Here is a 20,603-nt window from a genome sequence, read left to right as displayed (position 1 = left end):
AGCAAGCCGGGCCGAAGAAGGCTGTGATGCCAGAAACCGGTCCCCGGAAGCTTGTTTCCTTCCCAGTATAAGAATTGGCTTGGTAGTTTGGTTTGCCCTGTTCCCATCATGCACTGGGACAGGAACAGACTAATTTGCATATAGCCAGGTTCTGAGCTGGGATGGTGCAGTGAGCTAAAAAACGGTGATGGATTAAAACCATGATCTCTTGACTTGGTAAGAGTATTCTGCATCATTCAGAAACTCTGTCCATCACCACCCCCCTTTTCCAAAATCGGTTTTATCCACACTATGTGTGGGAGGGTATACTCAGATGTGAGTCCCTTGCTCATTGCACCATCAGGATTCAAGCAAGCCGGGCCGAAGAAGGCTGTGATGCCAGAAACCGGTCCCCGGAAGCTTGTTTCCTTCCCAGTATAAGAATTGGCTTGGTAGTTTGGTTTGCCCTGTTCCCATCATGCACTGGGACAGGAACAGACTAATTTGCATATAGCCAGGTTCTGAGCTGGGATGGTGCAGTGAGCTAAAAAACGGTGATGGATTAAAACCATGATCTCTTAACTTGGTAAGAGTATTCTGCATCTTTCAGAAACTCTGTCCATCACCACCCCCCTTTTCCAAAATCGGTTTTATGCACACTATGTGTGGGAGGGTATACTCAGACGTGAGTCCCTTGCTCATTGCACCATCAGGATTCAAGCAAGCCGGGCCGAAGAAGGCTGTGATGCCAGAAACCGGTCCCCGGAAGCTTGTTTCCTTCCCAGTATAAGAATTGGCTTGGTAGTTTGGTTTGCCCTGTTCCCATCATGCACTGGGACAGGAACAGACTAATTTGCATATAGCCAGGTTCTGAGCTGGGATGGTGCAGTGAGCTAAAAAACGGTGATGAATTAAAACCATGATCTCTTAACTTGGTAAGAGTATTCTGCATCATTCAGAAACTCTGTCCATCACCACCCCCCTTTTCCAAAATCACCAAGGTGTTGGTGTCAGGATCCCAGCATAACATTTAGCCAGTTATCTAAGACCTTCTTTTTTCTTTCTGTATTTCCTAGATGGTGACAACTAGCCGGCTGTAGAGGAACAGCTCAAATGAAGAGGGCCAAAGGAAAACGCGAGCCGGTTAAGGTACTTCATACGGAATGTCGTGGAAGCACTATCCTGCCTGTCTCTCATACTGCAAATCAATCCTTATATACTTACCTATACTTGTCTGGGTCATACTTCACTTCCGGTTACAGTGGTGTCAGAAGTGGGATAGCATTCTATTCCTTAAATGGAAGGTGGAGATGGCACAACCAGTGACAATGGATGACATGATCGATCAGCTGGCGGAGGGGCAGTGCCACCTACAACCTGTTGTAGAACAGCAAACCAAGGCAACCCACACGGACAGAGAAAAATTACAAACAGCCATAACTTCCCAGTCCTCAGTCATAACAAACAACCAACAGGATCAGGATACAGCTATTTAGAGGCTGACCGATACCACTGCTACTACCAAGATACATAAATAACACAAGAAAAAACTGGTGGTCTAACAGGAAAAGAGGAAAAAGCAAAGGTCACAGAACACAGGTAGTGGCAAATCATATACTTATATGACAGCTAATCGTGGTGTGATGATCCTGACATAAGGACAACTTCATGACAGAAGAAACCCTGAGGAGGGGAGACAGAAAGTAGAGGATTTCCATCAACTGCCCTTAGTGGCCAGTGTCATCATTTGGAACTCCCCCTGCCTCAGGACTTTACCCGAGGTATCGACGGAGAGGGCGGTGCCTCCCTTTGACCTGAGTCAGTGCCAGGTGAGGTGAGGCTTGTTACCTCACATTGGATAGGTATGAATAACCTATCATCCGGTGTAGAGGTATTGTGACTGATCACTTGTAATTACATTGTGGTTTTTCTGTTGTTTTGTTTTCACTGTTCAAAACTTGCACTTTAATGCAGTAGCCTTTATAACTAGGTCCTGAAGAAAGCCGGGGTCCTTATGCCCATCACGGCTGAAACTAGTAGACCATTTTATTCGGTAGATAAATTCAAAACCGACACTGTGTTTTTTAACAAGCTCACCAGTGGTCACTAATAAATTCATTCTGGACTACTGTTGTACTTTTTTAATTCACTTATATTCACAATTCTATCTTTGCACTGCTTCTGTTGACTAGTCAGGTCAGTATACTTCTCTGAGATACTCAGCCTGTCATTTGTTTATCATTGGCCTCACATCACGCCTAGTTCACTAGCGTTTGGCTTGCTGCCAGAAGAGCTGAGGTGACAGGGGCAATTTTGGAGTTCCAAATGATGACACTAGCCACTAAGGGCAGTTGATGGAAATCCCCTACTTTCTGTCTCCCCTCCTCAGGGTTTCTTCTGTCATGAAGTTGTCCTTATGTCAGGATCATCACACCACGATTAGCTGTCATATAAGTATATGATTTGCCACTACCTGTGTTCTGTGACCTTTGCTTTTTCCTCTTTTCCTGTTAGACCACCAGTTTTGTCTTGTGTTATTTATAAATAGAATTGGGGATTGAAACTGTCTAGGTCTTTAAATATTTTCCCTGAGACCCCCCCGCTCTCCCCCTGTGGGAGTTGAATCATGTATGATTACTACCAAGATACACCCAAACGTTCCTAGTTCAGTGCCCCAAAAGTAAGAGAGGACTCAGACTTTTTTCACCAATTTTGAGAAGGACGCTACCTCTGCCGTGTGACCAACCAGAACAATGGGGTCAGTATGTTGCCTCCCTTTTGTCAGGTTAACTGAAAACAGCCTACCAGGCTGCCAATCCAGCAGGTATCACTCCTATCAGGATTTCATGAGGATTATATTGGAACGATTATAATTCAACTGCGAGTATTATAGGGTAAAGTTCAGAAAGGAAAGATGGAACTTGCAAGACAACCCCAGAGCACTGTTCTATAGAATCCAGGATCCGTGTAATCACTGGCTGAAGCCCTACAGTGCCTCAATGGAAGAAGTATTAGACAGAATACGTATGGAACAGTTTCTGAAAGCACATCCAGGTCCCACCCGAGCCTAGATAAGACAACATCTCAACATAACTGTCCAAATAATCTTAGATCTGGCTTGTACTTTCTGCAGGTCACCCGATTTTTGAGTTAGCCAACCCTGGATAGCACCCACCACAAACCACAACTGGAGAAATCCCTCTCTAAAAGTCGTTCCAAAGAGCCCCCTCAGAAAACTGATATGTACCCCATCCTCTAGAGAGGGAGACAAGACAGGGACCACAGTGTGTTCAATGCGCAAAGTGGTGCCACATAGCATGCAATTGCCACTTAAAATACAACAGGCAGAGCCAATGGAGGCAGGGTATTGTTATGTTATGTTATGTTATGTTATAACAATTTGTTATGCGCGCAGCGACTCCAGCGAAGGAGCATCCCGGCGCAGAGACACAGAGCAGTCATAACACAACAAGGCTAAAATGCTACAAAAAGTGCTAAAACAGAGGGGCTAAAATAGGAAAGTTTTTATAGCTCTACGAAACGACAGCAAGTCCTCTATCAGCCGAATTTCAACAGGGAGGGTGTTCCAGATTGACGCAGCTCTCACCCTGAACGAACGGCCTCCCATCCGGCTGAGCCTAAATCTGGGGACAACAGCAAGGGCCTGACCTTGTGATCGAAGGTTACGGGTAGGGACATAGAAGGAAATAGAGTTGGCCAAGATCTCAGGACCTATGCCTCTAAGGATTTTAAAGGTCAGACACAGGACCTTGAAGAGGATACGCTTCCTAACCGGGAGCCAGTGCAGGGAGCGGATGACATGAGACACCTGGGAGAACTTAGGAAGTCCAACAATGGCTCTCGCCGCGGCGTTCTGCACCCGCTGCAGGCGTGTTAACTCAGCCTGGTTAGCCCCCGCCAGCAGAGAGCTGGCGTAGTCCAGACGAGAGATGACGGTTGCCTGGACCACAAGCTGTCTAGTCGGGGTATCAAAGAACTTAAGCACCGGCCTTAACCCTCTAAGGAGACCGAAGCAACAGGCTGCGATTTTTTTGGTGTGCCCTATAAATGTGAGACCAGCGTCAAGCCAGACCCCAAGGTTCTTCACCTCCGGCACTGGGGTCGGAGTGGGGCCAAGCTCCGAAGGCCACCACTGATCGCCCCAGAGCTCCACTCCCTTCCCGACAACCATCACCTCTGTTTTTGTGGCATTAAGCTGGAGACAGTTACCTGTCAGCCAGCTGGCCACCGCCTTCAGACCGGACTGGAACCTGGGGGCATCCTGTTCCGCATCCCCGCTGAGAGTATTCCAGGGGAAGGGATCTGTGGGCCGGTGGTAGCCCTGCCAGACACCAGAAGATGATTCATGTCAATGGTAAGCCGACAGTGGTCCTGAGAGACTCAGGATATTGACATTCTGTTGTAAGTAAAGAAAAGGTAAAATCCCAACAGTGGCGGACTTGTGACACAGTAGTGATTACATGTGTACACGGGGAAAGTAAACCACATCCAGTGGCAGAAGTATCCATAACCTGGAGAGGACACCCAGAGACTGTGACATTGGGTGTGATGCCTCAGTTGGTTGAAGAAATGATTCTGGGAATTGATTATGAGGATTTTCCCCTCCTGTTCTCATCCACGGGTAGACCGGTCACAGGTATGCAGTAGTTGAGTGAGGTTCCCTTTCGAACTGAATCCCTAGATGGGGGTAAGTGTAAGGAAAAGCCAACTCGCAGGGAAAAGCATAACTAGAATAGGCTACGTGTGTTGGCTGGAGAAACGAACACTCCTCATGTTTCATCAAATACAGCTGATGCAGGGGGAGAACAGCATAGCTTTCGTACAGCCCAGAGGGACAACACCAACCTAGCGCTGGCATGAGCCTGGTAAAACCACACTTCTGTGTAACAAAGGCCTATTACATAAAAAAGTGAAGAAAGCCGGTGAGGTTGTGACGCAATTGATCGATCCTCTTCCCTTCAGGAAACAGGTCCTACCTTTGGCCCATAGCCAGGCTGGGAGTGGACACTAGGGGAGTGAAAAAACGGACAAATATCTCATGAGAAGTTTTTATTGGCCCATGGTGTTCACAGATATTCACCGGTTCTGTGCTGCCCTTGACAGATGTCAAGTTGTAAAACCTCCCCATACGACAAAAGCCCATTTAAGACCCTTGCACATCATCAACATTCCCTTTTCGAGAGTCGCATGGACATAGTCGGTCTATTAGTATCCTAAGTCCATGGATATTAATATGTCATTTTGATGGACAACGCTACAAGATATCCTGAAGCTATATCCTTATCTAGTTGTGACAACAGCCTCAGTGGCCCAGGCTATGATTGAACTCTTCACAAGGGTGGGTTGTCCGTAAGAGCTTGTCACTGACTAAGGGACCCCGTTTATGTGCAAGCTAATGACACAGGTCTGCACGATGCTAGGGACCAAGCAGATGTGGACATCTGTGTACTACCCACAGATGGACGGGCTGGCGGAGTGATACAATTACACTACTAAAACCATCTTAAAGAAACTGGTATCCAACACAGGGAGAGATTGAGAGAGGGCGCTACCTCTGGTACTATTTGCTATAAGCACACATGCCCTAACCTTTAAAGGGTACAGCCCCTTTGAACTAGTCTTTGGCCAGAACCCTGTTGGACATGGCAACAGAGAGGTGGGAAGAAGACGAGGGATTGGGGGTACTGGAATACACGACCAAACTGAAAGATAAGGCTCACACATTGTGGGAAGATGTCAGACAAAACATGGTGAAAGACCAGGAGAAACTAAAGACAGGGTATGATCATGATAGCAAGGTCAGAAAACTATAGGTGGGGAAGAAAGTGCTGGTGTTGGTACCCTCTTCAGATAGTAAGTTATTGGCAAAGTGGCAGGGACCAAATGTAGTGATCTCCCAGGTAACTCCTGTGACCTATAGACTGGTGGTACCCCACTGTCCAGCAAAAGGGAAAATATACCGCATCAACTCCCTTAAGAAATGGGAGGGAGACAACGTGCCGGATAGGGCTGTCCAACCAGCTCTGCTTGTGACAGACACACATCCGCTGGAAATTTCCTTAAGTCTGGAGTAATCGTCCCTGCAGGAGGAGATGGTACAGTTAGGTCCCAGCATAGCTACCTCACAGAAGGCACACTTCCAGGCCCTCGTGGGCAGATACAGGGATGTGTTTTCATGAAAGCCAGGCTGGACCACAATGGTACAGCACAACATCATCACTGAATGCAAGTGGGTGATCCAGTTGAGGTGATTCCCGAAGCCAGATGAGGGGCGGTGGAAGCCGGGGTGACCAATATGCTGAAAGAAGGGATTAATGAGCCATCCAACTGTACCTGGTGCTCACCAGTGGTTCTTGTCCCAAAACCGAATGGAACTACTAGATTTTGTATCCGCCAACGAAATAGCAAATCAAAGTTTGATATGTACCCAATGCCCAGGGTAGATTAACTGGTAGAGAATCTGGGTATGGCCGCCTATCTCACCACTCTCGACCTCACAAAAGGGTTTTCGCAAATTCCATTGACCCCCTAATACTGGAGATAAAACAGCTTTTTACACACCATCTGCTCTATACCATTACAGGGATTTACATTTTGGCCTGCATGGGGCACCAACTATCTTTCAACAACTAAGGGACATATTATTGCGTTCCCAACACCATTATGCGGCGGCCTATTTGGATGACATAGTCAACTACATTCTTTCCTGGAAACAGCATGTCCTTCATATTGAAGCAGTTCACATGACCCTATGGAAAGCTTGCCCCACAGCAAACCCGGAGAAGTGTACCCTGGCTACCATTTCCACCCAGTACTTAAGGTACCATGCTCGGGAAGGAAAGATTAGCCCCCAGGTGGACAGGGTGAAGGCAATCAGAGACCTACCCCCCGACCTGTGTATAAGAAAGGCATCAGGTCATTTCTTGGACTAGTAGGGTACTACCATCGGTTTATGCCCAGTTTTTCCGCAATGGCTCCCCCCGTAACTGGCTTGTTGTTAAAGAACCAACCAAATTGGATTATTGAATGGTCTCCCACCCAACAACAAAGCCACGAGTGGTCAAAGGACATTTTGTGTTGGGACCCTGTCTTGATTTGCCCAGATTTTAATCAACAGTTTGTCCTACAGCTGGACACCTTCGACAGAGGGCTCAAGGCCATCTTATCTTAACCAGACCAGACTGCTCGTCTTCACCCAGTTGCGTGCATAAGTAGAAAGTTCTTGCTATGGGAAACACATTACACTACTATAGAGAAAGAGTGCCTAGCAATCAATTGGGTTATGAAAGCTGTGCATTACTATTTGTTGGGCCGACCCTTTGTACTGCTCACCGATCATGCACCTCTGGTCTGGCGGCCCTGAAATAAAGACACCAACTCCTGATTACTTTGTTCTTAGCCCCCCAACTATTCTCGTTCACGACACCTCATCATCCTGGGAGACTTCAGGGCAATGCTGATTTTCTATACCGGTCTGCTATGTCCTCAGGGCCCAATCTGCCATTCCTGGATGGGGTGTACTGTGGCCAGGAAGTCAGAAAAGGGGGAGGAATTGCCTCTGGTGTGGACCCCGGGGGCACAACGAGATCAAAGGCTAGCGTTCTAGTCATCAGCCAGAACGCACCCCTTGAGTTCACCGACGCCATTAATAGGAGGGCTGAGACTGAGTCAGGTGGGCACAGCGAAGGAGTGGAGGAGGAAACGGCACTGGAGGAAGGAGTGCGACTTACGAGCATGGAGGAGAGCTACAGGATAGGGGAGAGAGGAAGGTCAATCTGAAGGACGACAGCGGGACCTGCCTGTCAGAAGAGGAGGTGTGGAGAACGGCGTGGGATGTTCCAGCGATCACCAGCCAAGGATTAGCAGTGGTCTTGGAAGAGTTTTGGAGCCCGCTGGGAGGAGAGTACAGCATGCACCATACTCCAGGGAAAGGTGATACAGACGAGGTCGCTGCAGCTCTAATCTAGAGTAGCGGCCTCAGGCAAGTGACTCCAAGGGGTGAACGCAGTGTTAATTGGTGGGTGGTGGCAAGTGGGTACTTGGTTGGGATAGAACTGGTGAGGTGGGGAGCACAAGGGAGCTTCCCACGCGTAACTGATACGGTTTAACATGGAAGGTGGGGAGCACTCAAATGAACAACGTGTTCTGTACATGTGAGTGCTATTGCATGGCGGCAACGCAATGGTGGCCATATAACCAAGTCAGGAAAGGCTCAGTTTGGTCATTGAGCCTTGCACTTTGTGCTTCACCAAGGTGTCATTATCGGAATCCCAGCTTAATGTTTAGCCAGTTATTTAAGACCTACACTTTTCTTTCTTTATTTCCGCGAGGGTGACAACTAGCCGGTTGTGGAGGAGTATGCCAAACGGAGAGGGCAGAAGAAAGACATGAGCTGCTTAAGGGGCTTCATACGGAATGCCTTTGAAGCACTACCCTGCCTGTCTGTTATACTGCACATAAATCCTTATATACTTACCTATACTGGTCTGGGTCATACTTCACTACCCATTACAATACAGAAGGGTAACTTGCACATCCCAAAATTAAAACAAAGCCCCTCAATCTAACCAACAGCTGAGAGGCAAATCACGGAGTCCAAAATCCTAGCTTGCATATAACCTGTGACCATTGCATATAACCCAAAGCCCTGAAAGAACATAACGCTAGCCCTAATTTCTTGATCTCAGACTCATAACAACCACAGCACAGAATCTTAGCTTACAGCCCAAACACATAACCCAGATGTAAGAAATCAAATTGTAGCTAACAAATATGAAACCACTGCACAGCCCAGAATCCCCCAGCAAACACCCTGTAAACCTAGCAATGGACCATAACTCTAAACCATAACCCAGAAAACCCCCAGAAAAAACCTTTAAGAGCCCAAAAATATAACCCAATAGCCCGAAACATAATCAAAGATCCCTAGAAACATCATACCACAAATAAAACATCTATGCATCCCACTCCCAGGATCCTAACCCAACAAACCAGGACCATAATCTCACAATCCAGAAACCTGCTGGGTACAGAGAGAATCCAATCATGCAGCACATGAGCTTCACCCCATAATCTGTGATCCTAGATCCCCAAATAGATAATCCTAAACCCACGAACTCAAATCCAATCTTCCAAAGTCCATAATCAAAAACAATAAATTATATTCCCCCCAATCAGAACCCTACAGGTCAGAATCTCCAAAAATCGCAATCTTAACCCTACTGATGGGATTAGAAACCCCACAACTCAGAATCCTAGCCCTAAAGTCAGAATCAGAACCGTCCAGAGTGCAGAATCCTAACTTTACATTCCAGTATCGGAACCTACATAATACAGATGTCTAATTCACACATTCCAGAGTCCTAATCTCTTTGTGCATCTTCATGCTTTTACAGATCCCATAATCCAAACCTTCATACCAGTAGCCATTGTGAATCCATTTTAGTCAGCATGGTGAAGGGGCATTTGGAAGTAATGTTTGGAGACAAACTCACCAGTGAGATATCGGGCAAGGGGTTAACGCTAGCTTGTATGGGCTCCCCATTCTCCTCTGGGTCGACATTATTCTGCAAGTGGAAAAAATATGAATGAGGCACAACAGAGTAAGTGAGAGACAGACTAGCTGTGGTGATGTATTCCAAAGACATCCCTTAAGGTCTAACATTAGGCTACAGATGGTCTGCTGAGGTCTATGCAGAACTGTGACATCTCTGTATGACCAGGAAAGGACAGGACACAATGCACTAGGGTCTGCGGATCAAGCATTTATTTGGATGTTTCTGACACAGGGGTCTTGGCAGAGCAGAATAAAAGGAAACCACAGCCTTAACAATGCATTTTGGAAGAAGAGGCCTGAGGCATCAAGCTCTGTCGGCTTCCCAGGTGGCTCATACAATGGCCCTCTGATCTACTGTGGCACTGTGATTCAAACGACAACCCAGCAGATCACACATCAGAATGCTGGTCAGCAAGGAGGCAGCAGCCTTCCGACAGCACAAGAGGCAATCTAAGACCTGGAGGCGGCAGGCGGCTGAACAATGGTGTGGAATTTAATGCTAAAAGGAGACATGATGGAATTTAGGAGACATACTTCATGTGTGTGTGTTGAGGATGGGACCACAAAGCAGGTACAGACATGGGGCACAACAGGTAGACAAGTCAGAAAAGTGGACCCAAAGCCTTTAGCAAGGCTTTAACACCTAATGCTCCTAACACCAGCATCTTTTTCTTCTGTAGAGATGGAGGTACTGCACAGAAGACTGTGTAGCAAGAGGCAATGAATCAGAATGCCAACACCAAGGCCATCAACACCCCTCAGATAGCAAAAAGACATCATTGAGGTGTCTGTCTTTTTCGAATATTGGTAGCACCTAGATTCAGACTCAACACGCAAAACACCTGCAGGAGACTCATCACACTAAGCCTTTCTCTTCCTTGTTATTCATTATTTATGTTAGACTTTGGGGATATGCTATCTAGACCAGTGCTTCCCAAACATTTTAGAACCATGACCCAATTTTCACAACGACAAACTTTTGGGAGCCACCTAGATTTTAACGTACATGAGGTGATGTAACTAAAGCATTATGAGGTAGGACACTGTCATTTACAACCACCACATTTTCCATTGAACTGGCCTTTCAAGTTACACAAACATACAGTTGTACTGATAAAAAGATACTGCACATAAATGATATTGTTTGGAAATTGGGTTTCAGTGAAAATGTATCATTTGCACATCAACAAGTAGAATATATTGATTTGTTTTGATCCTAATAATTATTTTTTTCCAGAACTACAAAACAAAGGTGCTTAATTTTTGCTTTCCTAACTGCTGAATATGTTCATACATTTTACAGGTATTTACACAATTTGTTGTGTATTAAAAAAAAAGATACCCTACAGCCTTTCCTTTCACATAATTCACTTTCTTTCTCTGACTGGAAAGAGAGAGGAGTTTCTAAACACCAATCAGCAATCTGCCAGAAGACATAGCCTAATATTTGACTTCTGCCCTTGAAGCAAATGTATGTGACAAGGAAAATACAGAATTTAAAGTAATTTTATGTAGTGCTTGGTCTTTCCCAGCCTACCACAATTTGGCTGGCAACCACCAGTGGGCAGCGACTCACAGTCTGGGAAACACTGATCTAGACACATTTTGAAGCTGATGATACACAGACGTGTGTCTTTCCTTCACTCCCCTGCTAATGTGGACGTGTAGTTTGTGATCTGTTGTCCCTGAAGACCTAAGATCCTGTCTCTGGTTGCCTCACTGGTAAGGAGGTGACCAAGACATAGAGATGAATTTGTAAGAAATGAATTCCGTCTGAAGGAATGATGTTCTGGGCCTGGAGTGCTGGGCAACTTTTATCAGTGGACCATCCAGCATATACAAGGGGCTCCTCTAGACCCATCTGAAAAGTCTCCAACCTTGGCATATCTCTTGACGGTTTCCCTATTACACAGGTCCAGATTACAGCTGTATTCCAGAAAGATTATATTTGTATGCACGCTTCTAGACTTCTCTATATATGATACTACTTTACTCCACCCAAACCTTAAAAAATAACTTCTATACCATACTTTATTCCCTTGGAGGCACCCTTTGAGCCCAAAACATCACTTTAGAGTGGAATCCCAGTATCACCTATGGCTATCGTTGTTATTCATGCTTGTCACAGTATGTTATAAGATATCTATACCACATTCTTTCCCTTTCCTTGTTCCCCCTCACCAATGGATGGATGGACCAACTACTTTACTGTTATTAGCTTTCGCTTAGTATTATTTTGTACAGTAATTAATGCTGAAATGCTAGGAGCAATGCCAATACCAAGAAGAATCCCCCAAAAAGTTATGATCTATAGTGACCTATCAACGATCGTATAGGTTATAGCCCCTGAGACAGGCCAAGTTAGCTAATGCTGGCTTTTGTAGTATATCAAGTGAAGACATTTTGTCCTACAAGAACATCATAGCAACAAAAAAACTAGACCCAAAACAACTTGTTGTAAGTATACATTGCGCAGCAATGATCCTCTATTCTATCACATCTTCATACCTTCAACGTTAATATATCGTCACGGTACATTAATAATAGCACATTTACATACCTTGAAAGTTTATATATCATCACAATACATTCTTAACTGCAAATCCAATACCTTGAAAGTTTATATATCATCACAGTGCTTTACTAAAAGCACATTTACATACCTTGAAAGTATACATATTGCAATACATTCTTAACTGCACATCTACATACCTTGAAAGTTTATATATCATCACAGTACATTACTAATAGCACATTTACATACCTTGAAAGTATATATATCATTACATTACATTCTTAACAGCACATCTACATACCTTGAAAGTGTTTGTACTACTGAATATCGAGGGAATAAATATCAGGGTACAAGAATATTGTGGACAAAATACTGAAAACCAAAATATGAAAATGGTAAGCGTATATAATAGAGGAAGTATAGATTCATTATTCCTAACTTCACATCTACGTACCTTGAAGATATTAACTATTTTGGCTTCCTTTGTCCATATTGTGTTGGCTGATATTTTTGGCTATTATAACGTTATAGCAGGATACCTAAAGCCCTTATTCCTGTAGTATACGAACTGCTGGACGCATCAGCAAGAAAGAGATAGCTAAATATGTAGCTACGCAGAGGCGCCTTCTTGCACCAATTCATTGTAAGGTTTACATACATGGCCCTGTGATCCAGAGATATGGGAGGGCAGCAGCGAGAAGTAGGAAGTAGCGTAGTGAGCTTAATGTACACAGAAATAGGGGAGTGAAAATGAGTAGGAACCAAACACATTGAAAAGTGCATTGGGGGACGTGTTTGTGGGGTGCAGAGATATTGAACCAGCTGATGACAGACAAACCTAGATTACTGCTTTATCTATAGTTCTTAAAATGGGTTAGAGCCCTTTGAAGACATTTCAACACTTTTTGAAAACAGGATTATAAATGTGCTTTGCTTGCGTCTCAAAATCTAACACGCAATCCCCACCCAAACTCTTGGACACATCTTCCATGTAGGAGTTGACATTTCTTCTACAGGAAGCAGGAGATTACTGCACGCACGGTGTTGTTGATGCTGCAAAATTGATATTTACACAGCAAATGAAATATCTCGCTATAAGTCCCCTGTCAGAAATTCACACATAAATCAATCATAGATGACACCTTCAGCAATTGAAGCAGGCACATCAGTGTGCACACAAAGCTTAAGCAACATATCAATGTTCATTCCAAACTCGTATTAAGACTCAATATTTCAGTGTGTAACACAACCCGCAAAATACATCAATGACTTTAGCTATGACACATCGTCAGACCTATTTGTATGTGTGGGATCTGGCGAGGGTGAGGGAAGAGTCATTTCTCTACAAAAGTAAAAAGAAATGGCCAGCTGCTTATGGGAAACCCATTCATGCGCCGTGCACTAAAGCAGCGTTTTACCACTGCACGATACTGGTAAGGTGCAGTGGCGGCTCGCCAAGGGAGTGCTGCGGGGGAGGATTAAGCGAGAAGGGGTAGTGGTCTCAGACATACGACGGAATGGAGTAAAGTAAGTAAATAAATAAATACAACTATTTACCTTGCACTTGCTGCATCGCTGAGTTGGCAAATTACAACAAAAATTGCCTGTATCAAGCAGAAATGCATGCATACCTTGCAAAACACCTGTACAATATCTCCTTACAAGTTCAAACCTGCGCTAGTTGCAAATGTGGGCCACTTTTTGAGCTAGACGATTCAATAATGGGGGACACTTATTTTCGGTGCCCCGCTCTATTTTTTGTTCCAGTCCGACCCTGGGTGGGGCCCGGCTGCATTGCAGATGTTTTCCATGGCAATTTTACTGACCATATTTTCCTGGTGATAACATTGGGTCTGTTCCTGCACTTACTAAACCCAGAGGTGGGCTCAATGGTGCACTCTTAACCGAGCAGAATTCAACATGAGAATTCCACTCAGCTTGCAGCCGGGGCAATAGTCCGGTGCTATATATGATTAACATGGACAGAAATATATGTGTGCGTAGAATTACATGCGTAAGTGAATATGCGTTGTGTGCGAGTATGTAAAATGCTGTTTCAGAACTGTCTTTCCCTTTGATGCCTCAGAGTATATCAGTACCACTTAGGAAACAGAGCAATTCACCCCTGTATTAAACCATGGATGGCCAATCATTTTTGAAGATTATATTTTACACTGAATGTTCAAAGTTAACTCAGTCATAGAGTTAATGCAATAAATAAATGTACAGGGAACTGTGATTTGGTAACAATACATGTATCGCCACATGAAGGTTCTTTGCTTGGACTCGAGAGTGGAAAGCTCTGCCCTGCAGTCTGTGGCAGGGGAACTAGGAAACACTGCCCAGAGACTGCTGGGCACAGCTAGTGGCCATGCCCTGTGGGCTATAGTGACCCGGGGACCAGGCACATGGCATCGCTCAGGACATGTATGACTGCCACAGCTCAGCTTAAAGCCATGCCCTGCGCCCAGACTCCACAGACCAAGCAACTGGACGGTGCCCCTGGGGTACGAGGGGAAAGGATGTAATTCCTATGCCCATAGTTCAGTGGGCACCATCTATTTTCTTTTGGCTCTTTGGAGAGGGGACAGGATGCAGACCTCAAATGACATGACCGAATGGCATGAGGTGAGATCTCACAAACGTTTTTTATTTTGTCATCTAAGTAAAGAATTATACCGCACCCCTTGCCCTCTTTAATGAGCTTCACCTGGTAAAGGACTTCAAGAAACACGAGCACTGTGCATATTCTTGGTTCTAGAGAGCAATGGTGGAAGTGCTTGTGGAAAGTATAGGAACTGTGATCATGAGTACCATCAGGGTGGGGTGGGGTCAGACATAGCTAAAAAGAACAAAATATTCTGCAACTATTTTGCTGGACTTTCACTTACATGTAACTGTATATAAATGTCAACTCAATGTAACTTAAACTTATTTGTGGGAAAACCTTTTTTCTTGATAGGAAAGATGGTTAGTGTGATCACCTCAGTTGTCTGTAGGTGTAACCAACAGTTACTGATTTGAATTCTGGTTCATGCACGGGGGACATATTAATCGGTATTTATGTGCTAAAAGGTCCAAGACATGGAAAGAGAGTAACCCCGGGCAAAGCTGGCAGGGCGGGACTACGCGGAGGTCCACGGAGTTGGGAACAAACTCCACTCCACCACCCACCTCCACCCGTTTATTAAACATTAATAATACTTATTGAAAACGAAAAAATAAACACTTACCTGTACTGCTGGCGTCCCCGGGCTTCCCTCCTCCTCTTCCTCGCCGTCCTTCTCCTACTTGGGTTGATCATCTTGCGAAAACTGCGGATGCGCGCACATTGCTCAGATCAAGCAGAACTGCGCATGCGCAGGTCTCGCAAGATGGTCGACCCAAGTAGGAGTCAGAGAAATGGTGAGGAAGGGGAGGAGGGCAGCTCAGGGATGCCGGCAGTACAGGTAAGTGTTTATTTTTTTTGTTTTTAATAAAGGATTATTCATTTTTAATAGGCGAGGTGGAGGCGGGGGCTGGCCAACTCTGCTCCGCTGTGGAGTAGAATTTTGCCCTATAATCCGCGTTCTAAGCGGAATGCAGAGTAGGCAAATCTCCGCACACTCCACTGGCGGAGAGGAGTTCTGTCCCGGACTTAATAGAGAGCCTTCTGATTACATAAGTCATTACTTTGAAAAATGTATTATTCACAATTTAAGAAAACTTGCACACTGTATAACTAGGCTGTCGCAAAAAGATTGTGGTTAAGTGTAGGCCTGGGCAAAGCACTACACTACGCTCGCATAGTTTGCGAAGGTTGCGCAACTTCGCACTACGCGAACTGCATGTAGCACAGTGCGAACACGCATAGCGTAGCGTAGCGTAGCGTAGCGTAGGGCAGGGGTCATTTTTTGCTTGCTCGCGGTCCTCAACGTCAAGTTGGCGACCCCGAGCAAGCAAAATGACATCCTGGCGAGACTTTTTCCTCGTTCGCGATCAGCAACATCAAGATGCCGATCGCGAGCGTGGAAAATAAACCTCCCTGCGAGATTCTCATTGCAAGTAGTCGCGTATGCATGCGACCGGTAGCGATGAGAAACTACCAGTCCGCGTTGAGAAAGCAGCCGCTCGAGTAAAAATCTCCTAGAGCGGCAGAAAACGACAGCTCGCACTGTGCAAGATGCCGTTTTCAATGATTGCACAGTGCCGGATGCTTGCCCGCACTGTGCAATCATTGAAAACAGCATCTTGCACAGTGCAAACATGCTACTACGCAGTTCGCGTAGTGCTACGCGTAGCTCGTGTAGTGCGAAGTGCACTTCGTGTAGCTTCGCGAAGCGCTACTTCGCAAACTACGCCCTTCCCTAAAAAGATATGTTTTTAAAAGTAAGCTGACTTTACCTAATGAAAAACATTTTTTACAGGTTGCCAATAAAAGGGCAGATTGTGGATCGCATCAATCAAAGCATATACTGGCTCCCAAGCAGCCTTTAGATTTTCTGATTTAATAAAATGGCACACTTACATTTCTTTCAGGATCAGGAACCCTGGAGAGAAGCCTTGTTTCTTCTTTATCTGCGTCTCCCTTCTCTCACCTCACAGTAGGAGAGACCCTTCTTCCCTACTTTCCATCTGTGGCAGCTCAACCATTCAGGGATGGTTGTTTTTTAATAAAATGTATAGGAACTGTTCAGTCAAATTAATAAAGCTTGGGACTGCAGTTCCCCGTGCCTATGACCACTTCGACCTCTGCTAAAGAGACATTCTTTAACATCCCTCTGAGGGAAAGAGGCAAGAACTGATTGAATCCCTCTCACAGCAAGGTCTAGAAAACATTGTTCCACTGACGCTCCTCTGAGGAAGAGCTTGAAAAACAATATGTGTGCCACACTAGGTCTCCCACATAGAAGATCCACTTGAGCGCTGCCCAAGTGCCCCTTCTGTGAGGGAGAACTGGAAAACCTAGATGTGTATTCTTCCGATTAGGGTACGCAGTGCTTAATTTGAGCTGGTGCTTTCCGGTGCACAGCACCGGCACTTAATTGGTTTCCGTTGCTCGGCACCAACACCTAATTGTCAACACCATATTTAAAACAGTCTACCACAAGGTGGCGCTGCTCATCTAATTTAGAGATGAGCAGAACAATGGTTGTTTAGGAATACAATATACATTAACATTACTAATACCTGCCTCCCCAGACATTCCTTTAGCTTTGGGGACCTGGAATAATCTGAAATGTCGCATTCACATGCGAAAGAGATAGTTACTGGTTGTTTTGGCAGGAATGGCAAGGGCAATGGGTGGTGCAAGTTGCAGTGGCCTCCTGGTCAGAGACCTGGCACTTAATATTTTACTAATTAAGCACTGTGGGTACGGAGACATTGTTCCGAGTCGCTTTCGTCTGAGGGTGAAGAGCGTAAATTGTAGTGTGGCCCTCCTAGTGGGATGAAGTGGGACCGGGCCAGGCAGGCAAGGGTATAGCATAGCCCACACTCTGGGCCTCGTGCCTGCCTTTAAATGCTGCTGCACTGCGCTGTCCTGTGGCTTTACAAACCGTACCTGCGTCGGGTGGGGCGGCAGGTCAGACTTTGGGACCATGCCGTTGCAGTCCAGAACTGGACAGCAGATGCCAAGGCCGAGCCTTATGAGAGACCTTTGAGCAAGATAGGCCACGCCTGATGTTGATACTTTCAGGGGGGTGGGAATTGAGCGAGAAATAATGAACTACATGAACCATCATGTAAGAGGTAATTACATTGGGGCGTGTCTGGTGCGCTTCCACCCCCTTAAAGTATCAAATTCCTGTGAGCTGACAAGCTCGGGAGCCTGTGCCTTCATGCTGTGAGTGGAACTGGTTCTGAGAGATAAAGCAGCATGCCCTGCAACCTATGAACTTTGCTTTTTTTCCCTACTGACGATTGAGGAATCATGAAACACGTGTCTAGGGATACGAATTGAAACTAATAATACAGCACTGGCTATGAACACTTTGAATTGAGCGAGAAATAATGAACTACATGAACCATCATGCAAGAGGTAATTACGTTGGGGCGTGTCTGGTGCGCTCCCACCCCCCTTAAAGTATCAAATTCCTGTGAGCTGACGAGCTCGGGAGCCTGCGCCTTCATGCTGTGAGTGGAACTGGTCCTGAGAGATATGGCAGCATGCCCTACAACCTATGAACTTTGCTTTTTTTCCCTACTGACGATTGAGGAATCATGAAACACGTGTCTAGGGATACGAATTGAAACTAATAATACAGCACTGGCTATGAACACTTTGAATTGAGCGAGAAATAATGAACTACATGAACCATCATGCAAGAGGTAATTACGTTGGGGCGTGTCTGGTGCGCTCCCACCCCCCTTAAAGTATCAAATTCCTGTGAGCTGACGAGCTCGGGAGCCTGCGCCTTCATGCTGTGAGTGGAACTGGTCCTGAGAGATAAGGCAGCATGCCCTGCAACCTATGAACTTTGCTTTTTTTCCATACTGACGATTGAGGAATCATGAAACACGTGTCTAGGGATACGAATTGAAACTAATAATACAGCACTGGCTATGAACACTTTGAATTGAGCGAGAAATAATGAACTACATGAACCATCATACAAGAGGTAATTACGTTGGGGCGTGTCTGGTGCGCTCCCACCCCCCTTAAAGTATCAAATTCCTGTGAGCTGACGAGTTCGGGAGCCTGCGCCTTCATGCTGTGAGTGGAACTGGTTCTGAGAGATAAAACAGCATGCCCTGCAACCTATGAACTTTGCTTTTTTTCCCTACTGACGATTGAGGAATCATGAAACACGTGTCTAGGGATACGAATTAAAACTAATAATACAGCACTGGCTATAAACACTTTGAATTGAGCGAGAAATAATGAACTACATGAACCATCATGCAAGAGGTAATTACGTTGGGGCGTGTCTGGTGCGCTCCCACCCCCCTTAAAGTATCAAATTCCTGTGAGCTGATGAGCTCGGGAGCCTGCGCCTTCATGCTGTGAGTGGAACTGGTCCTGAGAGATATGGCAGCATGCCCTGCAACCTATGAACTTTGCTTTTTTTCCCTACTGACGATTGAGGAATCATGAAACACGTGTCTAGGGATACGAATTGAAACTAATATTACAGCATTGGCTATGAACACTTTGAATTGAGCGAGAAATAATGAACTACATGAACCATCATGCAAGAGGTAATTACGTTGGGGCGTGTCTGGTGCGCTCCCACCCCCCTTAAAGTATCAAATTCCTGTGAGCTGACGAGCTCGGGAGCCTGCGCCTTCATGCTGTGAGTGGAACTGGTCCTGAGAGATATGGCAGCATGCCCTACAACCTATGAACTTTGCTTTTTTTCCCTACTGACGATTGAGGAATCATGAAACACGTGTCTAGGGATACGAATTGAAACTAATAATACAGCACTGGCTATGAACACTTTGAATTGAGCGAGAAATAATGAACTACATGAACCATCATGCAAGAGGTAATTACGTTTAGGCGTGTCTGGTGCGCACCCACCCCCCTTAAAGTATCAAATTCCTGTCAGCTGACGAGCTCGGGAGCCTGTGCCTTCATGCTGTGAGTGGAACTGGTCCTGAGAGATAAGGCAGCATGCCCTGCAACCTATGAACTTTGCTTTTTTTTCCCTACTGACGATTGAGGAATCATGAAACACTTGTCTAGGGATACGAATTGAAACTAATAATACAGCACTGGCTATGAACACTTTGAATTGAGCGAGAAATAATGAACTACATGAACCATCATGCAAGAGGTAATTACGTTGGGGCGTGTCTGGTGCGCTCCCACCCCCCTTAAAGTATCAAATTCCTGTGAGCTGACGAGCTCGGGAGCCTGCGCCTTCATGCTGTGAGTGGAACTGGTCCTGAGAGATAAGGCAGCATGCCCTGCAACCTATGAACTTTGCTTTTTTTCCATACTGACGATTGAGGAATCATGAAACACGTGTCTAGGGATACGAATTGAAACTAATAATACAGCACTGGCTATGAACACTTTGAATTGAGCGAGAAATAATGAACTACATGAACCATCATACAAGAGGTAATTACGTTGGGTCGTGTCTGGTGCGCTCCCACCCCCCTTAAAGTATCAAATTCCTGTGAGCTGACGAGTTCGGGAGCCTGCGCCTTCATGCTGTGAGTGGAACTGGTTCTGAGAGATAAAGCAGCATGCCCTGCAACCTATGAACTTTGCTTTTTTTCCCTACTGACGATTGAGGAATCATGAAACACGTGTCTAGGGATACGAATTGAAACTAATAATACAGCACTGGCTATGAACACTTTGAATTGAGCGAGAAATAATGAACTACATGAACCATCATGCAAGAGGTAATTACGTTGGGGCGTGTCTGGTGCGCTCCCACCCCCCTTAAAGTATCAAATTCCTGTGAGCTGACGAGCTCGGGAGCCTGCGCCTTCATGCTGTGAGTGGAACTGGTCCTGAGAGATAAGGCAGCATGCCCTGCAACCTATGAACTTTGCTTTTTTTCCATACTGACGATTGAGGAATCATGAAACACG

General features: G+C 45.5%; 1 protein-coding gene across 1 annotated transcript in view; it reads right to left on the bottom strand.

The window, feature by feature from the left end:
* Positions 1 to 20,603, bottom strand: part of WHRN (whirlin) — an 871,032-nt gene that overhangs the window by 42,231 nt on the left and 808,198 nt on the right. Inside the window, exon 9 of the mRNA XM_078640355.1 lies at positions 9,495 to 9,566. Within this exon, the coding sequence (XP_078496481.1) occupies positions 9,495 to 9,566 (72 nt within the window). The remainder of the gene's footprint in view (positions 1 to 9,494; positions 9,567 to 20,603) is intronic.

The sequence above is a fragment of the Lissotriton helveticus genome, chromosome 5_1, assembly GCF_964261635.1.
Source record: "Lissotriton helveticus chromosome 5_1, aLisHel1.1, whole genome shotgun sequence".
Lineage (NCBI taxonomy): Eukaryota > Metazoa > Chordata > Amphibia > Caudata > Salamandridae > Lissotriton > Lissotriton helveticus.
This window is presented reverse-complemented; position numbering and strand designations above follow the sequence as displayed.